At 38.1% G+C, this 15,160-nt stretch overlaps 2 protein-coding genes across 2 annotated transcripts; both read left to right on the top strand.

Annotated features, from left to right (window-relative positions):
• Positions 1 to 1,360: 1,360 nt before the first annotated feature.
• Positions 1,361 to 3,911, top strand: LOC307155282 (polyunsaturated fatty acid 5-lipoxygenase-like; the record flags this gene model as incomplete). Its single annotated transcript, XM_079865843.1, has 6 exons — positions 1,361 to 1,525; positions 2,442 to 2,576; positions 2,698 to 2,901; positions 3,148 to 3,234; positions 3,430 to 3,599; positions 3,713 to 3,911. The coding sequence occupies 6 exons, from the start codon at positions 1,361 to 1,363 to the stop codon at positions 3,909 to 3,911; spliced, it is 960 nt and encodes a 319-aa protein (XP_079721969.1).
• Positions 3,912 to 8,678: 4,767 nt separating this feature from the next.
• Positions 8,679 to 14,079, top strand: LOC307155281 (polyunsaturated fatty acid 5-lipoxygenase-like; the record flags this gene model as incomplete). The annotated part of the gene is made up of 5 exons (XM_079865842.1): positions 8,679 to 8,777; positions 8,835 to 8,904; positions 12,035 to 12,135; positions 12,249 to 12,419; positions 13,900 to 14,079. The coding sequence occupies 5 exons, from the start codon at positions 8,679 to 8,681 to the stop codon at positions 14,077 to 14,079; spliced, it is 621 nt and encodes a 206-aa protein (XP_079721968.1).
• Between the last annotated feature and the right edge of the window lie 1,081 nt (positions 14,080 to 15,160).

Genomic DNA, 15,160 nt, shown 5'->3' with positions numbered 1-15,160 from the left:
TGGCGAATCCTCAGACTCAGCGTCAATACTAACAACGTCCAACTCCTCAGAGCTGGACAATTGCAGTACTGGTGCCTCCATCGGGGGGGAAGAAACCGCAGCGCATGCTTCCACACCCTGATGAGAGGCACTGGATCTATCAGAAGGAGGCTGAGATAAGGCAGAGCCCGTCTCAACATCCACTGATAAATCCATTTGCGAACCCCAGGTCTGAGATCGACGCCGTGCCTCAGCAGCGGCGGGACCAAAGCCCTGGGGAACGTGGTCGGGATTGAACCGAGCCAAGCGGGATCGGAGCGTACGCAATGGAAGCGCGACGCAATGCACACAGTCACCACCCTCGAGTGCTGACTGGGCATGCTCCTCACCCAAACAAACAACACAAAGAGTGTGAGTATCACCTCCCGTTAAATAACGCGGGCAGGGATGGACACACACTCTAAACTGCTGCTTGCTCGCCATACTGAATATAATATAATATAGACAGACAACACCAAATAACAAGGACAGATTCAACACAGAGCGCGACTGAAGACTCAGAAAGCTTTCGTTTTCTGTTTCGGGCCGGCTTTTATAGCTTCCTGGTACGTGACGTCACCCGCCTCTGACGTTCCGCCACACCATTGGACTGATTTTACATGTGCTTCAAGACGTCATCACGCAACGCGAGTTCCCTTGAAAGGGAACTGAAAACGGAGAGCATATATGAACAAGATAAACTAAAAGACTAACTGGTGTGATGATAGACTTTTGGAAACTAAGACAAAGGAAAGAGGAAACTGATGATAAACAAACTAAAAGTCCATGAAAGTGAAACTAACTTAACAGAAGTGTACATGACAGTGTAACTGTTTAAGTAAATGTTGTCATTTCTTTTGTTGAAGCTGGAGGGAGTGGCGCGAAGGCTACCCTAAGAGCATGGATCATCTTCTTCCAGAAGTTCAGTTCGATGCAGCAAAAACTTTTGAGTTTGATTTCAATTTCCTGAAAGCGTAAGTTTGTTATGGCCACAGTCCTTGTTGATTTGACACTGAGATTTTCCTCAGTTCTCCAGAATGAAATTCGTGCAAATAGAGTTCATGTCTATAATTATACAGTATGCACTCTTTTTCAGGATTGGGGAAGCATTTCTTGACCAAATTAGAGGTTTTATTCATTCCTGGAAAGACATGGCTGATTTTGAAAATGTATTGGAAGATTTTAATATCAAGAACACTCTACTAGGTTTGTTTCTTAATTTAAACAAATAAAATATATCCAAAAAAACAAAACAAAAAACAATCAATTGCTGTGAGAAACCAACCTACCTGTAAAGACAGTTGACTCAATGTTCCCCCTTGAAATCTGGACAGAGAACGTGATGCAAGACTGGAGTAAGGATTACATGTTCGGCTATCAGTTTTTGAATGGCTGCAATCCTGTCATGATCAGGAAGTGCATGACAATTCCAGACAAGTTTCCAGTCACACATGAGATGGTGAAGAGCTTTCTGAAGAAAGGTGTCACACTACAAGAGGAATTAGAGGTCAGAAACATTAAGACATAAATCACTTGAACAGTCAGTCAGTTATCAAATTCAGGACTTGCTTGTATTCTGACATCCTTCACATAATTTAGTTTACATAAATGACTCAAATCAATGTTATTTAAAGGGTTATTTCACCCAAAAATGAAAATTTTGTCAGTAATTACTTACCCTCATGTTGTTCCAACCGCGTAAGACCTTCGTTCATCTTCGGAACATAAATTAATATATTTTTGATGAAATCTGAGTGTTGGATCACTTCTCCATAGGCTGCTAGGTGACCAAAACTTGCTGGCCCAGAAAAGTTATTAAAGAGATCGTTAATATAGTCCAAGTGACTACAGTGGCTTAATCTTAAGTATATCAAGCGACGAGAATACTTTTTGGGCGCAAAAACAAACAAAAATAACGACTTTATTCCACTATTCATTTCCTTCTCTCTGGGCCTCTAGTTGGTTCACGTAGTGTTTTTGTGTAGCGCGTCTGTGTTACACGTCACCACGTAGGCTCACTATTGGCCGAAGCTGGTCATGTGTGTGATGCGTCTGACGTGCAACACAGACGTGCTGCGCAAAAACACTACGAGGCCCAGAGAGAAGGAAATGAATTTTATTCTCGTCGCTTGATATACTTAAGATTAAGCCACTGTAGTCACTTGGACTATATTAACGATCTCTTTAATAACTTTTCTGGGCCAGCAAGTTTCGGTCACCTAGCAGCCTATGGAGAAGTGATCCAACACTCAGATTTAATCAAAAATATCTTAATTTATGTTCCGAAGATGAACGAAGGTCTTACGTGGTTGGAACAACATGAGGGTAAGTAATTATTGACAAAATTTTCATTTTTGGGTGAACTAACCCTTTAACCCATGAACTATTAGTTCTAAACTTTGCACCTGTAAACACGTTTACAGGCAGGAAACATCTACATAGTGGATTATGAAATACTGGAGGGAGTGCCAACATCCAGCGATCAGCTTTATCTGACTGCACCCATCTGCCTGCTGTACAAGAACAGATTGGACCAAATTGTGCCAATTGCCATTCAGGTATCTGTCGCTTATAGAATCAGTATGAAATGAAAACATAAATTAAAAATAAAAGTGCTTTTGCTGTGAATCTACTCATGAAGTAAAAATGTCCCGCTTGGCTTTATTATATCTGAATCAGCTCAGTCAAAACCCAGGGGAAAAGAGCCCAATCTTTCTCCCAAGTGATAATGAATGTGATTGGATGCTTGCCAAGATGTGGGTGAAATCTGCCGACTTCATTGTACACCAGTTGGTCACACACCTTCTCAAGACGCATCTGATATCAGAGGTTTTTGAAATGGCCGTGTACAGACAGCTCTCTGCAGTCCATCCTGTATACAAGGTACCTGTCTTTCAATACACAGTCATGATGTTTAGATTCAGGGCTAAACTGAAGATTGTGGTTTCAAATATGTCAATTTAATGATGAAGGGTTGCTGGTTCTGATATCCTTGCCTTTTTGTCATCCATGGTTTAATGTTAACCAAAAGCCTCCAGGGAATGACCTGGAAACCACTTTTGCTGTTTCAGGTTATGCTTTTAAATCAGTTTTTATGATTTAATGCACGTGTTTAAATGCTTCTTACAGTTATTGAAACCTCATGTTCGATTCACAATTGCAATCAATGCATTGGCCCGTGAAAATCTCATCAGTGAAAACGGGATCATCAGCAAGGTAGCTTTACACCTAATTTAATATATCCCCACATAAACACCATATTGCTAGGATTAAAAGCAATTCTATTCATATTTGATTATTTAGTCTTTGTCAGACCCAAGTAGTTCCTAAATTTCAAAAAGTCAAAGAGTAGACTAAATAAGTGCTGAAAATATTTAGGCAAAAGATTAACTGAATTCTTGGTATCCACAGATTAGTAGCATCAATGGAGATGGGATAACTAAAGTGATTCAAAGTGCCATGAAGACTTTAACCTACGAGTCCCTGTGCTTCCCTGAGACCATAGAAGCTCGAGGAATGGAAGATGTGCCCAAGTACTATTATAGAGATGATGGCATGATGATCTGGGATGCAATACACGAGTAAGTGTTGCAACAGTTCAGATCCTGTACTACTAGTGCAAAAGTACAAATTAGTCCACATACACTCCAATGAAAAGTTATTCATTAATTTGTCATCTTTTTCGTCTTCCTAGTTTTGTTTCTGCTGTGGTCGAGATCTACTATGAGAGCGATGAGACCGTTCAAAGAGATGTGGAGATTCAAGGATTTGTTCAGGATGTTTCCTTTGGCATGAATACTTCTGACAGTGAGTACAGGTTTAACTTAACAAAGGCTATCTGTATGGGTGGATTTCCTACAGGGGTTCAGGCTGCTGGATTGCCGAATGACTAAAGAAACGTTGTCAGCACGATGGTAGAAAACTGTACATTTCTTGTCTATTACCACCCACTGCTACTTATACCAACGACGGATATAAGCGCAGTTACAATAGCTTAATATGTGGAAGAGCGTTGCTATAGAGAGTGATAATATTGTATTGCGATAGGTAGCACTTCAAAGTCAATACCAGATCAAAACTAGTTAGCACATTATTTGTAATTGAAAAGGTTTAATGACAAAATATGATTATGGTTACACTTAAAATAGTTATAAAATAGATGTATGAGATGCTTAAAACTTCTACCATTAATTGTACCCATTATATATGTAAAATGTTACCTGAGAGATAGAAAGAGAGGGAAAGAGAGAGAGAGAAATTGTAGAGAATTAGAGACAAAGAAAAGAAGAGGCAAAGAGAGAGAGCCCCGAGAAAGTGATCCAGTGATATAGATACATAGCAACTGTTACAATCTTCTTTTATTCTTTTATAGGAATACCAAATGGTCCTTGGTGTAAGAAGGAGGGTTGTCGAAACAGGAAAAGCAAATGTCTTTGTTCTTTTCAGTAAAAGCAAATGTTTTTTTGTTAATTTCAGTAAAAGCGAATGTCTTTGTTCATTTTCAAATATCTTTGATTATTTTCAACCCAACAGTTTCCTCCCTTGGCACTGTAGGCCACACACATGGAGTCCAAAGGCGGCACCAAACATGGCCAGGTGTGTGTGGATGTCATCTTCAGACTTTGTCCAGGCTTGTTGTAATAGCAGTTGGTCAGTTTTCAGTCTTTGTTCTCCTTTCAGCCTATTCGCTGACGACTCTAGCAGGTGGTTTTGAACCGTTCCCATTCCATCGACAAAATCACATCTTCAAAATAACAGGTACTTAATCTGGGAGCAAACGATTGTTCTTCTTTCTGAGGCAGGTCATGATGTGAACTTGGGTAGAAGGGATACTGTCATTTAAAAGAGCATATTACGCAACAAACCGCAAAAGCATACATATGACATTTGTCATTGGTCAGAGGTTTGATATGGTCAGATTAAAATTTGTCTCTGGCAAAAAGCCCTCAAATGTATGTACTTAAAAAGATGGCCATGGCAAGAATAAAAGAAGATCTTACAAGCTCTTAAATTTTTTCTGAAAACATTTAATGAATTGCATCATAACAAAACAACAAATTGCTGGTTTAAAACCTTTTTCATTAAGAGAATAAGCAAAATATCAGTGTAACCAAACACAAACTAAAAGCATTAATGAGCATACAAATATTTGTACTTGGGTAAAAAATGTGAAATACTGACATACATTTTGATATTTAACTTGGTGAGACAAATGATTACTTAAGTGATTAAGTAAATCCAAAGAAAAACAAAACAAACAATTTATGTATGAAATTCACAGTTATAATTCAGTCTAGATGTAAAGACTTAGATAACATTGTATGCATTAATTTTTTTGAGGCTGAATCAGATGCTGATTTGACTGTGTGTGAAAATCAAATGATGTAATGTGGCTGCACTGCAAGGGATCCCGGGTTTTGGCACCATCTGTAAGGGTGGATTTCCAACAGGGGTTCAGGCTGTAGGACTGCCGAATGACTAAAGAAACGTTGTCAGCACAATGGTAGAAAATTGTACATTTCTTGTCTATAACCACCCACTGCTACCAACGACGGAAATAAGCGCAGTTACAATAGCTTAATATGTGGGAGAGCGTTACTATTGAGTGACGATAGTGTATTGCAATATGTAGCACTTCAAAGTCAATACCAAATAAAAACTAGTTAGCACATTTTTTTTTGTAATTGAAAGGCTTTTAATGACAATATGGTTATGGTTACACTTAAAATAGTTACAAAATAGATGTTTGAGATGTTAAAAACTTCTACCATTAATTGAACCCAGCATATATGTAAAATGGAGAGGGAGAGAGGGAGAGAGGGAGAGAGACCGACCGAGGGAGAGAGAGAGACCGACCCAAGAAAGGGATCCATTGAATCAAAAATAGACAGAGCAACTGTTACAATCTTCTTTTATCCTTTCCCTGACCATGTGACTAAAACCCAAATGTGAGACGTTCAAACTGACTAAATTACAGCTTCCCCCATCGTACTAAAGTAGTGACAATTAGAAGACACCCACTGTCCACATATCTTGGCCTTCAGGCCTTGAGCACTATCAGCACCTCTTTGTCTTTAGGAATACCAAATGGTCCTTGGTGTAAGAAGGAGGGGGGTCGAAACAGTAAAAGCAAATGTCTTTGTTCATTTTCAAATATCTTTGATTATTTGCAACCCTACACCTGTTTACACCTGGTCAATTGGATCACAAGAGAATGATGCTAAATACAGGTGTAAATGTTTTGAATTGTCCACTTTCGACCACTTCCAGAGGTAGTCGAAAACGCATTGACTGGATTGCTTTGATTTGCACAACAACAAAACAACAACAAAAAAAACAACAACAGATAAGCAACAAACAAAGTACCCTTTCCTGTATGAACATACTTCTATCTCATGTGCGAAAAGGAGTAGGAAGAAGTAAAACTTCTACCCCTTTAATTCTTACATTCCTTTAATTAACAATTTTTTTATGTTAATATTATTATTATTATTTTGTTATCTGCATCTATGCACATATACATGCACATACACACACCTATACACACACACACACACACACATATATATATATACACACACACATACATATACAGTATACACATATACATATATATATATACACATATACATATATATATATATATATATATATATATATATATATATATATATATATACACATACACACATATATATATATATATATATATATATATATATATATATATATATATATATATATATATACATATACATATACAGTATATACATATATATACACATATACATACACACCTACATACATACATACATCAATGTGACCACTGGCAAGTATTTAAAATCATAACAAAGGAGCACTCCTACTTTCACTACAGTGCTTCTTGATACTTCTTGAAAATCTTTTCTGTATACATTTTTTTGAAGAGGAATATGTTAGGGCATTGCTTTAAGCTTTCATCTAATTTATTCCACAATTTAACTCCGCCGATTGATAAACATAATCTTTTCCTTGTTGTTCTAGATATATTAGTCTTAAAATGTCCCCTTCCCCTTAAGTTGTACCCTCCCTCCCTCTCAGAGAACATCTTTTGTGTATTCCCAGGCAATAACCTATTTCTTAATTTGAACATGAATACTGCAATTTGATATTTAATTTGATCGTGGAATTTTAGTAATTTAGACTGCAAAAATAATCAATTTGTGTGTTCCCGAAATCCTACATTATGAATGATTCTCATAGCTCCTTTTTGCATTATGACTAATGGCTGTAGTGAATGTTGGTAAGTGCTTCCCCAAACCTCTACACAGTAATTCAAATAAGGTAACAATAATGAGCAGTACAGGATGCAAAGTGATTTCTGATCCAGTATGTGCTTAGCTTTTGCTAATACTGCAATGCTTCTGGATAGTTTGTTTTTGATGTATTTTATGTGAGGCTTCCAGCAAATCTTTTCATCTATGATCACTCCAAGAAATTTATTTTCATGTACTCTTTCTAAGTTAACACCCTCTATCTGTATCTGTGCTTGATGATTTGACTTACAGTTTCCAAATACCATGAATGTAGTTTTACTCAAATTTATCGATAACCTATTGATGTCCAACCATTGTTTTATTTTCTTAAATTCTGAATTGATTAATTCCAAGAGTTGCTGTAAGCTGTCCCCTGAACCAAATATGTTTGTATCATCTGCAAATAATACAAAATTCAGTACTTCAGATACTTTACAAATATCATTAATATATAATAAAAATAACTTTGGTCCCAACACTGACCCTTGTGGGACACCACAAGATGCCCAGACATTCAGATGAATACTCTCCTATCTTCACAAATTGTTGTCTGTCTCTCAGATAACTACTGTACTTACCCAGTTTAAAACTACCCCCCTGATCCCGATTCGTTCCAGTTTACTGATTAATATTTCATGATTTATTGTGTCAAATGCTTTTTTTAGATCAATGAATACTCCAACTGCATATTTATTTTTATCTGTGGCGTTTGTGATTTCTTCAATGAGTTCTGTTGTTAGTGCTAGTGATGTTGAATTTTTTTTTCTAAATCCATATTGACTGTCAGAGAGTAGTTTATTTTTATCAATGAATTTCTCTAATCTGTTATTAAATAGTTTTTCTAAAATTTTGGAAAATTGTGGTAGTAGAGAGACAGGCCTGTAATTTGTGAAGTGGTGTCTGTTTCCAGTTTTGTATAGAGGAGGGACTTTTGCTATTTTCATTTTTGTTGAAAATTTGCTGAAAAATTATAAATTGCAGATGTTCGTTAGTGGTTTGGCAATCCCCTTTCCACACTTTCATAGTGTAGATGCTCATGTTGTCGAATGCATTTGAACAGTCATTAAAAAAAACATCTATTCTCCACCTACTGACCAGTCTTTTTATGGGCAATGTGGGATTGTTAATGATTCTTTTAGATTGAGACCCGTTACTGAAAGTGGAGTTTTTAAATGTGAAATAAAAATAAATAAGGCACCTGGGATTGACAATATTTCTACAACATTTTTAGGGTCTGTGCTAGAGTAATTGCTCCTTTTGTATTATATGTGACCCTGGACCACAAAACCATTCACATGGGGCAAATTTTTTAAATTGAGTTTCATACATTGTCTGAAAGCTGAATAAATTAAATAATAAATAAGGATGACGCTTTCTCGTGATGAGCAGGACGTGGCTGTTGAGTCTGAGGATGTCTCTGAGCACTCACAGCCCGCCTGCCCAGCATATGACGAGCTGTTGGACGTTATGACTCGCGCCATAGAAAGATTAAATCTGCCAGTGAAGTGAAATCTGACACAGGTGAACTATGCTGTTATGGAGAGGATGCAGGAATATGGTTATGTGCCGCTGGTCAGCTATCTCTCGATAGGTGAGGCATTTACATTAAAGAAGCCGTCTCTGCCAACTAAGCCGCTGTTACATCGTGTTATTGGCTCTCCCTGCCACCGAATATATTGCTGTGGCGATTGTTCTATCCTTGATGGGCCAGTTTTGCCTGCCTAGCTTTTTGGCACATCCATCGAGACGGTGGTCTGGAAGTTTCGGGAGGCTAAGGCGCGCTCTGTGGCTTTTAAGACCTCTATACAATACCAGTCCAGGACTATGCCTCAAGCTATGAAGGGGGCTGGCCCGTTCTAGTCTGAGGAGTGGAAGTGAGACCAGAAGGCAAACACCGCCTCTCGCGCTACCCCTCCTTCAATGGGCAGAGCGTGGAAGAGGTGTGAAGCCAGAGGGAGAAGAAAATATCTCAGGGAAGTAATCCAGAGTAATCGCTCTGAGCGTTCTAGGGTCCCAGAGGCTAAATAACATCTGAGCCTCCCTGACTGTTCATTTTATGGAAGTATTCTTGGGCATCTGCTTCCTAGAGCTTTGCTCAGATAGCGTCATCAAGTAGTTGGCTTCTGGAAGCCTCTTTGGTAAGCTCTTCTGAGTGTAGGATGTTGCTAGGCGTCCTCTAGTGTTAGAAAGTTGTCATGTTGAGGTCTCCGTCCTCAGAGGTCCACCACGCAGTGGTGCTGAGTTGTCAGGCTTTTGAGCCTCTTTGGCCACTGCGTTAAGACCATGGGCCTCCTCTCATTATAGAGAGTTATTTTGGCCTCAGTTCTTTGAGCTTCACATACATGCAGTTTGAGTTTATTAGGCTCCATCAAGCCTCCCCGAGAAGCTGTTTTTGGCCTCTCTGAGCCTCCTTAGCTGTTTCTAAGGTCTGTAGCACTGTTAGGCTTCTTCTCGTTATGTGATTCTTCCTATCAGGCCCCTGTTTTTTAGTAGGCAGTTTTGTCAAGTTCTTAAGCTCCTTTTGAGCCTCCTTGGTTTCTTCTTTTATAAAAAAAACTGCTCCTCAGAGCTCCGCCTGGAGCAGCATTGTGTTGTTAGGTACACTACTTGCCTCCTTGATGGGGGCTTGACAGGGTAACAATGCTGATTTGTTAAGCTCTCTTGAGCCTCTTTGGCTGCTTTTTTGATAAGTGCTACTTGGCCTTTGCTTTTCTAAGAGAATTATACATTTAGTCCTCCCCCCTCCCCCGAGCTCTGAGTTGTAGGCTCCTGAGCCTCCTTTGGGGCATCTGGGTTGGGAGTGGTCTATGATTTTGAACTAGAGTGTTGTTAGGCCTCCTCTCGCTATAGAGAGTCGATCTATTAGAGGCCTCCGCTCCTCTAAGCTCTGCCTATTATTGTGTGAGGCTGCTAGCCCTGTTATGTAGCTTCCTTGACAGGCGTAGGACGTAGTGTATTCGTCCTATTCGTCCCATATTCTAAGTGATTAGGCTCTCTGTGAGCCTCCTTGGCCACTGCAAGTGTTGTTAGGCCTCCTCTTGCTAGAGAGAGGTATCTTTATTTAAGCCTCTGCTTCCCAGAGCTCGGCTAGGATAGCAATTGCGAGTGGTAGGCTCTCTGTGAGCCTCCTTGCAAGATGTCCTGAGTGTGGGGCGTTGTTGGGCCTCCTCTTGATTTAGAGAGTCATCATACTGAGGTCTCCTCTCGTAGAGCTCGGCTAGGCGGTAAGGTAGTATGCTAGGTCAATAGGCTCTTTGGGACCCTCCTTGGCTACTGAACTCAGTGTGGAGTGTTGCCAGGCCTCCTTTTATTATAAGAGTCATTGTATTGAGGCCTCCACTCTGCGAAGCTTTGAAGACCAGTTAGACTAGGTTTTAAGCACTTTCTGAGCTTTCTCTGTACTGCCAATGGGTTAGAGTATTGCTGTTTGAGGCCTTCACTCTTCAGGGCTGTCTGAAGAGAGAAGTTCTGAGTGTTAGGCTCTCTGGAGCCTTCTTGGCCGCTGGCCTGAATATGAACCTAGTTAAGCTTCCTCTCTGTAGAATAATCCTCTGTAGAATATGTTGTGTATGCACGTGAGGTGCCAATGCGATCACTGGAATTTTTGTCCTTCTAAGAGAGGAAACTGTTTCTCTGTAATTTATGGTCAAACAGACAGAAGTAAGACATCATTCAAAACTGTAAAGCTTTTGGTAAACAAAGAAAACAAGCAGGATGTTGTTTTCTGCCATCTCAGTTTCCTTGGATATGATATAACTATGGATCGCATCACACTCAACAGAAACAACAATGAACCGAAACAATTTTTTCTTTCATTTTGTTAATCTGTAATTATTTAAGTGAAATATTTTTTCTCGTATAGGCTTATATATTGCGTATTACCTAACATTCATTTTCACTTAAATGTAGGCCTAGTTGGTGACATATCCTCTGAAAAACTAACGTCAGCGTATTGCCATTGCGACTTACCTATGATGATGATTTAACAGCTGGGCGCGGGCATTTACTCAAGTAGGATGCACCAATGTCACATTTGCATAGGCCTTACTATTTGAATTTGTGATTTTAAATTAAACAGAACGATAAAATAAAGTTATTACTGGTTAATGGCCATTTCAAATAAGCGTTTCTGAATGATTAAATTTGATTTCATTTTCGTTCCTGGTTATGTTCCTGTCAAACTTTAGTTCATTTCCGGTTTCCGTTCCTTGAACCGGTTCAGAGCCCTGCTTAAAAGTAAAACATTTCCAAAAATGTACTCAAGTAAATGTAATAGAGTAAATGTACTTTACCCACCTCTGCATGCGCTGTCAGAGCCGAAATGAAACCCGCTGCTCTCTGTATGTTTTTCCATCGTCTCCGGTCTCTTTCATGTGTAAATTAAGCAAGCTTATTTCGTCCATTAGATCGAAAGATCTGAAAAAGCCCATACATTTACTCGCTCTTAGACCCTACCCTTGAAAAAAATTAGGACAGAAGTGGTTGAAAGTGGACAAAATGGATTAAAACACCAGGAGTAAACAGGAACGTGTCTCCATCATGTACTTGTGATCCGATTGACCAAAACGCATCTTAATACCAGGAGTAAACAGGGCCAAAATATCAGTGTTGGTCTGTGCAAGCATGCATGATTGTTTGTATTCTTGTATATTCTATATGCATCTTTGTGTGTTTCAAGTCACCCTTAAATGTGTGCACAAGCATTCTGCCACTGTTTACAGATTTTCCAGAGTCTCTAGAAACTCGAAAGGAGTTAGTCGAATACCTGACTATTGTGATATTCACAGCTTCAGCACAACATGCTGCTGTCAACTTTGGACAGGTGAGATTACACACTTTCATATCATCTGCAGGAACATTAAAAATTGCTTGGCAAAATTCTGGATAATATATATAAGCTAATATCTGTGAGTAAATGTGCGTTTTATGTTCCAGTTTGACTGGTATGGCTGGATCCCCAACAGTCCTACTACCATGCGCAAGCCGCCTCCCGAAAAGAAGGGCCAAGTGGATATGGAGTATATCATGAAGAGTCTGCCTGATCGTGGACGTTCCAGCCAGGCTATAGGAACAGCTTGGGCCCTCAGTCAGTTCCAGAGGAATGAGGTTTGATGTTGATTCGGTCTGGATATACTTTCCACTTGAAATTGTAGCAAATATGACAGCAGTCTAGTCTAAATCAATGTGAAAAAGAATTAACCTGTTACTGACTCAGGGTACAGAGAATCACCCCCGGATCATTTTGACCCGAAACTAATTTATTTATTTTTTTATAAAAAAAAAATGTAGTGTTCATCAGAAGGGTCCAAGACTTTTGTTGCACTTGAACCACGAATACACAAAACAATTGAATGAATTTGAGGAGTCCTGTGAATTCAAAAAAGCTCCATATATAGAGCTATAAGGCCATCTAGTGGCAAGAGTCATGAAATATCATGTTATGTATACATTTTTTTTTCCACAAGAGTTCAGCAAAGACACCCAAAGTATGATATTTTGAGCTGAATTAAAAGGGTTATGCATGAAATTGTGTTATTTTGAGTTAACTTATAATTGGGTTATTTTGAGTTAACTGTGTTATTAAGTTGAAAAAATGTGAGGAATGTGCTTAAATTACTATTTATGTATTATTTATTGACCAAATTTTAAGGTAATTTAAAGGTAAATAAAAAAAAATTGCATTAAACAAATAGAAAAAATATTATCACAATGAAACAAAAAAAAAATTAAGTATAATTTTGAGGGAAAGATGTGTTACAAAATGCGAGTGAAGGATGAGGGGTAAAAAAAAATAGGCCAAAGATGATTTAAAAAAAAAAAAAAAAGTAGGCTCAAACACATTTTAAATTCTTCTTATTGTTGATTGTTTGCTTGCTACAGTGTATGTGTTCTGCGGCACTGCCAACGTACAAGTATTTTCAGTCAGGTAGTGCAATTAATTTAACTGACCCTTCGCTAAGTACCATTTTAAAAACATCATCATGTTTGGGGAGTAACAAAAAAATTATCTATTCTTTTAATGGTGTTACGTATATAAAATATAAAATATTAGGAGCTCTGATCTGTTATTCTCCAGTATAAATCATAATAATAACTGCGCTGTTCAATTTTAGTCTGCATGCAAAGAAGAGGGCAGCAAAAAACTGAGAATGAAATGTCTACTAGCACACTATATATATGTGCCACATTCACTTTTATGTCCACACATTTTTGAAATCCATATGTTACAAATGACATTTTACACCACGTGTTCAGTACATATATTCCAATCCTTACAGGCAAGCTTTTGCTCTTCTCTAATGTTAGATAATGTATAGTTTTAAACTAAATTATCTAAAAGTTATAGAAGGGATACTTTATCTTTTTTCTGGAGCACGTATAACAGTGACAGTTCATTTATGTTTTGATTATCCATAATATGGATTATAATGTGAAAAAAATCCCCAATTCCTTTGTTTCATAAGCTTGTCTGGATGATTGACAGTAACCAAGGGGGCGGGGCTTAAAGAAGGGTCAGTTTACCTTATAAAAAGAAAGAAAAATGTTGTTCTGCTTTCTGAAGAACTTACTTTCCCCCCCCCCCCAGCTTTTCTTAGGCATGTATCCAGAAATGTGCTTCACAGAGCAACCAGTGAAGGAAGCCATAAAGACTTTCCGCAAGAAACTAGATGAGGTGACCAACATCATCAAGAGCCGGAATGAGGGATTAGCATTTGATTATTGTTATTTGTCCCCAGACAAAATCCCCAACAGTGTTGCAGTTTGAGAAAATATTTTGCCAGGCCTATATATAGTGTTTATGGCTAATGTGTGCTTGACATAGAAAAGGAGAAGTACAGCTCTACTTAAAATATTATGTATTGTAAATCACAGAACATTCTGCCTTTCTGTCAGTTTTAACATTGAGCTCATTTTTTTGTAAATTTGGAGTGCTGTCAGTACAGAGAACAACGACAAAAATCGGTGTTGCCTACACCTTGTTATCCTCTTTTTAAAATTTGCACCCTGTTGACTTCAATGGGGCAAGTTTTAAACCTGCTTTTAGCCTCTTAACATCATTGATGTGTCATTACAAGTGCCCAGCCATGTGAGTGATTCCTTCAGAGTGAACACGGTGAATCTGACTGCAGTAGATGTGAAAGATATTAATAAAAGTGATGTTAATTCAGCCAGCGCACATACCTGTATTTTCTTCCTGTTTTCGGTCGAAGTCCACAGTAATTGATTGTCGAATTCACACGCGTGATCTATGCGCGTGAACTCGACAATCGATTACTGTGGACTTCGACCGAAAACAGGAAGAAAATACAGGTATGTGCAAAACTCCAAATTTACAAAAAAAAATAGCTCAATGTTAAAATTGACCGGAGTTCTCCTTTAAGGCGATTTATAGAAATTGTTTTATTAACACTTTTTGTATTTGACTCTGTAGCTGGGAAGTAAGGGATATTACTTTGTAATGCCATCTGTGCACGTATGTATGTTATCTGAGGCGTGATTGATTCACTCCAGGAAAGCAGAACAGTTTACTTGACTATATGCTTTAAAGAGCTAAACTTGTGTTATAATCCATTTTTTATTGTCTTTCTTTTTTATTATTTTCTTTAATCATATAAACTTGCATATTTATATATCCATACTATGGTATTCATTTAATCATCTTTTGATTCATTTATTCATATTCTTTATTTCTCAGATGATCTAGTGTTTGTAGTCTATTTTAGATAATCATTTAACTTACCTTAGTTATATTGAGATCTTATATCTATATTGATTTTGCGTTGATTATCTTGTATACACATGCAGAGATGTTTGCTGTAAAGGAAATGTTTTGAGATTGTGAATAT

The sequence above is a fragment of the Squalius cephalus genome (genome assembly GCF_949319135.1).
Source record: "Squalius cephalus genome assembly, chromosome: 3".
Taxonomy (NCBI): domain Eukaryota; kingdom Metazoa; phylum Chordata; class Actinopteri; order Cypriniformes; family Leuciscidae; genus Squalius; species Squalius cephalus.
This window is presented reverse-complemented; position numbering and strand designations above follow the sequence as displayed.